General features: G+C 42.0%; 1 protein-coding gene across 4 annotated transcripts in view; it reads right to left on the reverse strand.

Moving 5' to 3' along the window:
* Positions 1–7,742, reverse strand: part of MAP2K4 (mitogen-activated protein kinase kinase 4) — an 839,420-nt gene extending 831,678 nt beyond the window's left edge. The window contains exon 1 of one of the 4 annotated variants that reach the window (XM_078654731.1): positions 7,506–7,742. In XM_078654731.1, coding sequence (XP_078510857.1) covers positions 7,506–7,695 — 190 coding nt within the window. In that variant the 5' untranslated portion in view covers positions 7,696–7,742. The remainder of the gene's footprint in view (positions 1–7,505) is intronic. The other 3 variants (XM_078654732.1, XM_078654730.1, XM_078654728.1) reach the window with 3 other exon arrangements.
* Between the last annotated feature and the right edge of the window lie 4,174 nt (positions 7,743–11,916).

The raw sequence follows: 11,916 nt of genomic DNA on the forward strand, positions 1-11,916 counted from the left end.
CGGCGTTTCTGTACCACCCTAAGCTGTGTGTGGTAAGGCATCTCAGGGTGTATGAGGCAATGACAGAGGAGTATCCTCCCTCTGGTACCTCGCACATTTTTCTGTCATTCAAGAAACATTTCAAACCGGTCTCACCCACTACGATTGCCCGCTGGGCGAGATGAATACTGCAGGAAGCAGGGTTGGACACCACAACCTTTGGAGCACACTCCACAAGGGGTGCCATGGAGTTGAAAGCTTTTTCACTGGGGAGTCGTCTGGAGGATATCCTCAGAGCAGCAGATTGGTCCTCAGACTCCACTTTTAAAGCTTTCTATTTCAAGCCTATCTCGTGCATGGCTTTACTAATGGTCGATCAGCTTTGCCCTAGCATAATCTGAGCCTCCGGTCCGGAAATAGAATGGAAAATTTCCTAGCTTTCGTGAAGGATAGTTTCAATTCTATTAAGGACGCAGGGGCGAGAATTATCCCCCCCCAGTTGGTCATTCATGTTTTGTACCCTCCCTAGACGTACGCGCCATTGGCTGTTGGATAAGTATATCTGCCTTTTTGAGGTTAATCTTGTTGATGTCTGTCATTTACCAGGGTACATGGTTTTTCCTGTGAGTTATGAGATGTTTTTTCTTGACACATTTTCACTGATGTATATTCTTGTCTTATATAAACTGTGGTTAGATGTTCTAATACATGTTCAATTTTATCTGATACGGTTCCCTTTGTTCTTCACAGGGTTGGATCAGAAACAAGACTATTAAACGGAAAGCGGGATAACATCTGTTTCGCCCGAAGAAAGAGGAAGGGCTGTTCCTTGCTATTGTTCATATGGCACTGCCTCTATGGTTGTTACTGTTGTTCTAATACAAAGACTCAAGAGATTTGTAGTCTTCTGTATATGTGATGTTGAAAAGGCAGCTGAGCGGAAAATAAAGGAAGAGTTAAGCATAATCCTCGCCTCCGTAGCCTTAAAAGAATTGAAACTTTCCTTCACGACAACTAGGAAATTTGACATTCTTATCTGTGTTACCAGAAGCAGACCCTTTCGCCTTCTTAACTTTAAAAACAAAACTCATCTGACTTACAAAATTAAGATTTATTTGATCTCTGTAACGATATCCTCAATTTCGAAGGAATCATTGTCACTACTGATGTCAAAGTCTCCAAGATAAGTTTCTCTTGCAGTTTTTCCCCATCTCGTTGTCTAGAGATGATTCAATGTCAATAATCTTTTTTTATTTCCCTCTTCTGTCCTACAGCTATGACGGCCTCACTTGTAACAATAGCATCTGATGAGTCAGCTCATGAGTCACCTTTTTCTCTAAAAATGTATCATAACTGCATTGGAAGCTATACTTTGGTCAGCTGTGAAGTTAGGTAAATGCTGCTTTACTTTGTGACCATCTTAAAAAATGTGCACTTTTAATAGACACCACATATGAGCAACATAAAACAATCCTGAATAAATTGAACACAGAGATTAGGCACACAAAAGTAATCATAAGTGGGTACTGAAATATTACTATTCACCTACTGTAGGATAAATCTGGATGCCCGGACCTCAGGAATAACAATGATATGGGTATCCTAACGACTTCATGAATGATCATGTACTAAAAGCGTAATGCACAGACTACTTCCTTATCAATGGAACTCCCTGCCTAACGTATGGGAGAGTGGTATTGAAGTCAGCAGTGTCTCATATCATGCCGCAATTCATATACCTGTGGATTTGCAACTGCTTATAACCAAGACATGTTCTTTGCAGATGACTGTAGCCAACTACAAATTACCGAAGATTAGAAGCTGTAGGGTATACATGACACTTAATGATCAACCAACTGTCCCTGCATACGTTGTTATGGCCAGCAGGGATTGCTTATGTGACAGTATGTGTAAGGAGTTGTTAGAAAAATATAATACAAATATCACTAGACAAGGATGAAAAAGTGTCCCTTTATCTACAACTCAAACATATCACTGATGGAAAAAATACTGAAGAAAATGTACAACGTATGGAAATGTGTACACAAATGTGTGGGTCTGAATGGATTCCTACATGCTAACCCCCAATTTGGACAAAGCAGTACTTCACAAAAATGGGAAACCGATCTACTGGAGATAATGGATGTTCAAAGGCATCCACATGTTTGCTCATATTCTTCCTAATGAGGATCTCAACTTATTTACAGAGGTGAGGGAGGAATTGCGCTTGGCGAAAGACGTTTTGGAGATATCTACAACTGACACACTGCATAACAAGATCCATAACAAGATCCATAGGTTCACTGCAACTTAATTCAGAGCCATCAACAATCCATCAGTAGTTGGAGTTACAACAAAAGAAAATTTAACTGCGGGCCTACATGACAATAATATTGCCACACATTACACCATACCTCGAGAACACATTCTGAAAGGTAAATGGCAAGAGAAACTGCACAAGGAATACATGCATAAACAATAGACACATTTACTGCAGTTGCATGATAAAGGTATAAGAGAAACACAAGTTCAACTCAGCTTTTTTCAAATATTTCAGGAATGGCATTGGAACCCGTACAAACTGCAATGAGACAAAATGCCTGCTATCTCTAGTTGCTGAAGATGTACCCACTCAAGAGAAAATATTATTCATTTTTTCTGGTACTGCCTGACATTACAGCCCTACTGGACTGAAATCTGGTCAATCCTAAAGGACAAGAGGAGCCTCCGGATCACACCATTGACAGGGCTAATAGCTCTCCATGACTCAGCAGTGATACCAGACATGACCAATCATAGAAAACGATGGCTCGAAGCTGCATTTGCTGTGGTCAACCTTAGTATCTTACGCAAATACCTGCTATACCTATTCATATAGAATGGATGAGATTACTCGGAGAAATGGCTGTATGTGAGAAGCTAATTTACAAAGTCAACTTCAGGTCTACAATACTATTGGGGGACCGTTCCTGGTGAAGTAAATGTTACTTGCTGTGCCAGCAACACATGGAACCAATATTGACTGGCTTCTATATAAATTATGGTTGCAGTGACTTACCGCTCTCTTTTTTGTCTGCATCAACAAACCTGATGCGTACTAATAATTTTATATTTAACTATCTTGTTTCTTAGGTGATTCATGTGCCACTAATACTGTTATGATTATATTTTAACTTCATTTGAGATTGACAACAGAGACTCTTGCCTTTATATAAAATGATGATGCAGATTAGGTGCCTCATTTGAGGAGTCAACCTACTGTCTTGTTTATGATTGCCTAACGATGTTCACAAAGTTTCAATACAAAGATTTTAATCAAAAAAATAACAAAATCATTTCTCAAGGGATCTCCACCAAACTAGATCTGATGTGGTATTCCTGAACTTCACTCTTAAGACACTCAATATTAGATGCTCCAAAAATCTTGCTTTTGCCTTGAAGTAAACATGGTACCACGGATCAATTTTTGCCCCTAGTCCTAATAGAATATCCCCTCTACTTCCAATCAATGATGTCCTTGATATACTCTATGTTTATAGTGTATAAAATTAATAGGACAATACCAAATCTAAACCATAGCACATCCTATCTATCATAGGCTGGGAAACTGAAAACCTGATGACACTGTAAAAGGGGATTGGCACTAACAATACGATTCAAATGGTACCTATGGCATACCTTCGCTGACGGAACTGCTGATGCATAAATCACATACACTGCGGGATGTGCCCTACCTGATCTGACAAGTGGCAGGACTGTGGGAACGAACCGTCACCAGGGTATTGAATAGGCTGCTCTTTGCTAGGGACTTTGTGCTTTGGACGTTATTGCCCATTAGCCGCATTAGTGAATCTATATCACTGGCTTCATGGAGGCAGGAGGAGTGAGAGACACTTGGTGATCTTTACACAGGTGAGACGTTCCTTACATTAGTGGAAGCATGGGACACATTTATGATGGGAGGAGGACACTTTCTCTAGCACGCAAAATTGTCGAGCACGGCGTGGGAATCTGGTCAGACTTCCCACACATGCCCCGGCAGACAGACACCTTACAATCATTTTTGAAGGCTGGGTCGACGAGACATATGGCGACGCATTTATATAAAGCACTCAAGGTGGATAGGGTCAGGTTTGAGCCTGTATCCCGACGAGAATGGGTGATGAGTGGAGCTGGAAGTACCCCTTTCAGATGCACGCTGGAAAGTGAAAAGGCGATACTAAATTTAGATTTGCGTATTTTAACTACGTGCATCGCACACATTTAACAACCATTACGCTCAGCCAAATGTATGGAGGCAGAAGTGCAGATTACCCTCGATGTGGGGGCGAGGGGGCTTCCTTTAAGCACATGGCCTGGGCATGTCGATGGGTGCAGGTGTTTTGAACAGCAGTGGTTGCGCAGCTACGAGCTGTGACGATCAAGGAGTCGCCTCAGGTGTGCTTGCTCTGTATTATCAAACAACCCAGAGGGGAAAAATGCACTGGAGGTTCCTACAGCTTGCCTTGGTGTTGGCATAAAGGCGAGTAGCTATAGGATGGTTGAGCACAGGATCCCCTCGACCACATTGGTCATTGAGTGGATACGGGTGGAAGAGAGTGCACATGAAGCTCAATTGCTGGGATGACCAGCTGCAGGAGGATCTGGAGATTTGGGTTTAACTGTTAGAGGGTTTGCACAGGGAGATGGCAGGGAGCAGTGCTTGCAAACGCAGAGTACAGACGACATTACACAAGAAAGAGGGTTGGTCGACACCGAGAGGGAGCCACCCACACCAGGGTTGAGCAGAGATGGGCAGTCAGGGGGGAATACGCACACCTTAGTCTGGAACTTGAGCTTAAAGTTATCCACGTTTAGGTACTGCTCATTTTATTATTACTGGTGGCACAGACTGTGGGGATGCCTTTGTTGGGACTGAACAATAGAAAATGGGTCTGTAATGCCTTGATACATGCAATTAGGAATGATGTGTACCTCCACTTAATGTACCGCTGATTACGGTTGCTTTTCTATGCGTTTTGTTCTGCTGCTCTAGTATTCTTTTTTAATTGGTAGAGCTGTTAAGTGTAATATACAAAATTAATGCTTATTGTTGCCCTAATACCGACATATCCCATGTGTTAGCACTTTGTAACAGGAGAAAGGAAGAGACCATATTTATTACAACACGTTGGTCACAATGACATTATTTGTCCTTGCTAATATTCAGTCAACTGCATAAAAAAAGCCAGCATCAACTATAACTTGACAGTGTCAGAGGTTGGCAATTGTACTTATACAACTTTTCGGCAGGGCCATAACTTTCCACAGTGCCATGGCCAAGAACTGAGGGGTGTAGGGGGCCACTGGAGTCCAAATATAGTTATGCTTTTCACTACAAAAACATGAGATGAAGGGTCAATTTCTCTAACCTGCATCAGGTCCCATGGCAGTAAGCCACTGGTTGTTGGTGGAAAGCTTGAATTATGTTTTTGCAGGGTGCCTGGTCGGCAGACACAAGAAGAGTGCTACATCATGGGAAAGGCAGATAACATGGCTTAGAAGAAGGTGATCAAGGGACACAGTACCTAAGTCAGGCTTCTCCAACGAGTAGCTCATGAGCTCCTGTCTGCTCTCGAACTACCTGTGAGTAGCTCTTCTGGGTGCAGCCTAGTGTACTAAATTAGAAGCTTTTGCTTGGTTGAAATAATAGGTATACCAAAATTGAGAGAGTGCATTTGAGACAGAAATGTGTGTATTATTAGAACTTATAATTAAGCTTTGATGAAACGTAGCTAAATTTCCAAAATATATTTAAATGTGATATATGAATGATAAATCATGTGGCATCTTGAAGACATATACCTAATATTATTACGTTGGTGCCTGGTGCACTGCAGCTATAGGTTTTAGCTAATACATTTGTAGAGGCATTCCAAATAGACAAAGCATTTTTACATTACTCCTGGCAACTCTGCCTGATGCACTGAGGTGATCACTGATGGTATTCTTGCATATGGGGCCACTAATGTAATTGTGTCTGAGGTGGTCACTATTCCAACACAAATAATATAAGTAGCTCAGGTGATTTTCACATTGACCAAAGTGATGTAGGCGCAGTACAAATAAGTGTGGATATGTCATACACAGTGGATAAAAAATTCTAGTACTGTACAAAATGTACGGACACTGCATACCTGCAGCAGTGACATAGATCACTGCCGCTCGTCACTCCGCACACAGAGTGGTAAGGAGGCATTCTGTATGACTAGGACAATACCTCAACGGTGAAGGTTATACATGGTTATCAACCTGAATGGATGCTAATTAATGCATAAGTAGTTCCTAATCGCTCTACGTCTAACTGAAAAATATCCGGAAAAGAACTGCACTCCTAGCATACGAGTCCAGGTGCTATTGATTAATGAATTTTAGAGTTTTCATTGGTGAAGGTCAACCTCAATATCACAATATCTCACGTTAATGTTGTTGTTCTCTATCTTTGTATTGTTGCTATTCTTTTACACTCCAATCTTTAAAACTTTATACCGAAATGTTGGTTATACTTTTCGTAAACAGAGGAACGATAAACCAGTTTACTTGAGAAAGGAGCTATTGGCGTTGCGGCACAATTATACAAAACACACAAAAAGAGTCTGATGGAGTGCATTATGAAAAAAATCCTAGTCGTATATAGTTCCCATGCATACGATCGCACACTCACAACTTGCTGACCAACAGTTCCTACACTCTGAGTAGATACCCATGATACAGCACATAGAGAGAAGTACTAAACTAACTCCAACCTGAGACTGGGAGAGTAACGGGGGTCCAAGCCTTAATACCAAAAGAGGCGTAAAGAGATGAACCTCCCTGGTTATATACACAACAAGCACCAACTACAGACAAGGGAGAACAGGATTCATAGCGCGACCTGTCAATACTGTCATACAAATACATTGCAATCAAGCATTTATTTACAAATCCTGCAATGCAGCTAGAGGACGTTTACAAACCTTGATTTCACAAACATACATACAGGTAAGCCAGTCGTATACCATATTAACCCTGTTAGTACAGCCCTGCATAAAATATACAATGTATACACTAAAGGGGAATGGCCTCCGAGTGGAAAGTGCTGTTCAAAACACACAGATAGAGACTAGGGTAGCAGAAGGCGAGTGTCACGAGAAGTATGGAGATAGATAGAATGTGTATATATATATATATATATATATCCACCGCCTTATGTTGTAGAGACACACTTCACCTTGGGTGTACACAGAGATGAACGCTGGCCCTTGCATATGCACAGTATACAAACAGTGGTAACACTGTCCATTCTTGCAGTGCGAGGAGCAGATGTCCGTCCGGCCTTGTACTTTGAACACAGAGGTGATAACATAAAAACGAGTGCCACAGATCAGCATACACGGAGGGTAGTTTATACTACGTAAGAAAAACCCTAGCCTAGTCTATATACAAACATCGAGATGAGCTATGCCGCCGCACGTTCACAGACATAGAGAGGAATAAAGCTCACTGACCGTCCTTACCCTGCATACTGCTCACGGCCGGGTGCTGCGCCGGGGGCCCAGGGAGGCCTGAGCCGAGCCCACCAGGATTGGGCGCCGCCATGGAGGGCTCCTGAAGGCCGCAGTGCCGCAGCGCACCGGGCCAGGGCTCAGTGAACGGCCGCAGCGCGCGACATGGCTCTCCGGCGCAGGGACGTGTCATTACGCAGGGGGAGTGGAGGCGGGGTAAGGAGCGTTCAGTGAAGGCAGTATATGCAGCGATGGGGGTATTCTGAGCGAGTCTCTGCTTCCTCACCCTGTATCACACACAGCTACCGCCCCTTTTAAGGTATGCTGAACTTAAAGATTCTTAGTAGAAGGCAGCTGGAACTCTGCGGAGACAACATACGTTTTAGAACGAAAACATTTCCTTCGGGGAACAGGACTCACCGCCCCCGTTATATACAAAACACTTGGTTTGTTCCAACTGCCCTCTTTAGAAGGAGGGGGAAGGGCAACAGTACCAATCGACTATACAGTTGTGGTGGAGTTTGGAGGTCTGATGTTCGTCGCGGAGACTTTGTGAGGTAGGGTGTCAGTGATTTTTGAGAGGTGATAGACTGGCCTACTATTTCAGTGCGTGCTTTGCTTTGAAGGAGTGGGTGTACGCGAACTATGAGAAAGTTCAGTGTATCCTTCTATTGTGAGGAGGCAGCCGTCTCTGAGCTCCAAAAGACCAAGATTGCCCGGGTATCTTTGGCTCATGCGTCGGTTCCGGGTGTTGGTGGAGAGCTCGCCCTGACTGGACTCCGACCATTTGAGAAGTTAAAGTTGGCTCTGATTTCCGAGGACACAGAGTAGCTCCGATTGTTGACCAGTTGCAAGGGACTACACCGTACCATGTCAGTAAGAACAGAGGAGCGTAGGAGTTTGAAAGCTTCTGCTGATAGAGCTCGCAGGTCACCCGACTAATAATTTTACCATACGCTCACTTGGGCCCATATATTTTAATACACCATACTACATATAATCGGGTAACCTACACGTTACAACCAGTAACCCTATTTATTACCAATGTACCCGACTTACCAATCCTCGTCACGGGTACCTATGATCACAATGGATCGGGGAGCTAGCTGTAAAAGATAAGCAGTCACCAAAATGCAATAACATTTATAATCATTTGTACTCTTTATAATAACCACAGACTCAGGAAGTTTTGAAAACCTTTATCTAGTCTTCAATTTCAGCAAGCAAGAAATTAACAGTGAGTAAGCCATGTAATGTAGAGGTGGAGGCAGGTTCTTGTATAAATATTTATTAAGATCGAAGGATGAACAGGTGGAGCCAGTAGCACAGCTGTACAGCAACGAGTCAGGCAGCAACTGACTCTACAATTAGAATACATGCTATGTCATAACAATTCTATGGATAGGCTCGCACCAACACGAGCCTTAAAGAAATATACAATTTATAAAGTACGATATAACACATCCCCCCCCCCTTCCTAAAGAATAACAAAGGACATAGGATGGGAAGGAAAAAAGGATCAAGGGAGGAGTATGCAGACACAAAATAACAACTCTAAGAATTACATAACTTTAACTTAAGCAATTAGATGAGACCCTCAAGGAACTATCTAACATAATCCTTAAGCCAACCTGGTAAAACTCTTGTCCTCTTAGAACCTTCCTCGCTGGACGCTTTTGGAAAGGGAAAGGAAACTGTATCTAAATCTAAAGTGGGAGAATTCTCATTTGCATCTTTATATACTATAACCTCTTGATCGGTTGAACATGAAGATCCACCAAGCTGAGAATCAGGAACATCCGCCACCACTTCCCCCTCTCTTAACTGGTGAAAAGAACTTCCAGACGCTAACTGAGACTGTAATTCACTGTTGTCAAAATAGTCTTCCACCCAATCAAAATCTCTTGATCTCCTTCCTTCTGGTGGTACCTCATTATGATCCTGACAAACATCAAAAGCAACATCTTTGAGGTTCCAAACCTTACCATCACTTAATCTGACCGAGTTCCTAAGGACTTCAATAACTTGCTTTGGAGTATCAAATTTATTCTCACCTTTCAGAACTTTGAAAGGCTTCTTGATTCTTACCCAGTCTCCAACTTTTATAATAACATCTTTTGCGCCATGTCGTTTATCAAAGTACTCTTTACTTCTGCAATGAACCAATTCCAAATTTTCCTTGACTTCCTTTGGGGACCATTCCTGAACACTATCCTTGAAAATCCAACCTGGGTTGAATTTGCATCTGGGTAATCTACCTCTCATCATCACAAAAGGGGATACACCAGTACAATTATTTAAAGTCACTTTATAAGACCAAACAGCCTTCTGTACTTCCAATTTCCAATTCAACCCTTTGTTGTTAGCTGCTTGTAAAATGCCTTTTATCACCCTGTTAAAGCGTTCTACTGTTCCATTCCCACTAGGATTGTACAAGGACGTAGTTTTATGTGTGATGCCACACTTCTCAAAGTATTCTTTAGCAGCCTGTGAAAGAAATTGTACTCCGTTGTCTGTAAGAATATTCACAGGTAAGCCTTCTACTACAAAAATTTTGTCCAGGAATTTCAACACAGTTTGGGTGTCCACCTTATCTACAATTTTAACTACTGGCCACTTAGTGAATAGATCAATGGCAACCAAACCGTATTCTTTTGCATCACCAACAGGGCCAAAAATGTCCACAGCGATAGTTTCCCAAGGCATACCTGGAATGAGCCCCTCACTCATTGTAGGTCGTAATGTTCTCAAAGATTTATCTGCAGAGTTACAAACTGAACAATCCTTCACAAAAACTTCCACTTCTTTGTCAACCTTAGGCCACCAAAACAAATTCTTGACAGATAACTTGGTCCTCACTATACCAAAGTGTCCTTCGTGACACATACGTAAGATTCTTTTCCTTAATCCGACAGGTGGAACGATTCTGTCTCCCCTCATTAAGACATCCTTTTCAAAAGATAGCTCAGATCGTATTTCCCAAAACGATTTCAAAGAATTCAACAAGAATTTTTTTTTGGGCCAGCCCTGACAAATAAATTTCGAAACTTCTACCAATTCCTTATCCTTGTCATGTTCCCTTAACCAATCTTCCTTGCTAATAGCTGGAACACCAGAATCGTGTACAAACGCTACTCTGAAATTTCCCCATGGGTCATCTACACATTCTTCCAATGGGGAAGGAAACCTTGAAAGGCAATCAGCTACTACATTGTCTTTCCCTGGTACATAAGTGATACTATAAATGTATTCCTTCATACGCATGGAGATCCTTGCTAACCTGGCAGAAGCAGTCGCAGTGCCTTCAGTAGATAAGATGTGGACCAATGGTTTATGATCCGTTCTGATGTTCACCATCTTACCCCATACGAACGCACGAAAATGTTCTAATGCCCAAGCGCAGGCTAAGGCTTCCCTTTCTATGATAGGATATCTACCTTCTGCAGGTGACAAGGCTCTTGACGCAAATAAAATAATTTTTTCTTTTCCACTCTCTCCCACCTGTGATAATACTGCGCCCAACCCTTTATCACTTGCGTCAGTCGTTAGAAGACAATCTAAATTAGGATCAAAACTGGATAAGGCATTAACTTTTCGCAATTCCCATTTAATTTCCTCAAACTCTCTTCCACACTTCTCAGTCCATTCAAACTTGACATTTTTCTTTAACAAAGATCTGATGTTATATACTTTGGAAGCAAAATTCTTAATGAATTTGGCACAATATTCTGCCATACCCAAAAAGGATTTAATTTCTTCCTTGGATTCAGGTGCAGGTAAGGTTACAATGCTTTCCACAAGTGATTTTTTGGGACTGACACCTTCCTCACTAATGATATGGCCAAGGTAAGATACACTTCTCTCACCAAATTTGCACTTGGACAGCTCAACCGTTAATCCTGCTGAATCAAGTGTATTAAAAACTTTCCAAAGTTTAGCATCATGGTCTTCTTTATCAGTACCTGCAATTAACACATCATCCTGGAAAAAACAAATACCTTTCATATCACCGAACAGTTTATGCATTAATCGCTGAAATACGGCCGCGGCCGATGCAAGTCCGAACGGCATCCTTATGAATTGGAAACAGCCAAACGGTGTAATGAAAGCTGTTAGATGGCGTGACTCTGGTTCCAGAACTACTTGGTGATAGGCGGCAGAAAGGTCTATGGTCGAAAACCAAGTAGCCCCCCTTAGGGAAGAAACCATTTCGTTAATTTTGGGCAAGGGAAAGCGCTCTATCACTATATTTTTGTTAAGGTGGCGTAAATCAATACACAGCCGAATTTTCCCATTGGATTTCCTTGCCACGACCACAGGACTAATCCACTCAGAAGTATCTACTTCTTCAATGACCCCCTTAGCTAAAAGACCTTGGATTTCTTTATTAACTTCGTCTCTTATTAACAGGGGA

This window comes from Lissotriton helveticus, chromosome 7, assembly GCF_964261635.1.
Source record: "Lissotriton helveticus chromosome 7, aLisHel1.1, whole genome shotgun sequence".
NCBI lineage: Eukaryota > Metazoa > Chordata > Amphibia > Caudata > Salamandridae > Lissotriton > Lissotriton helveticus.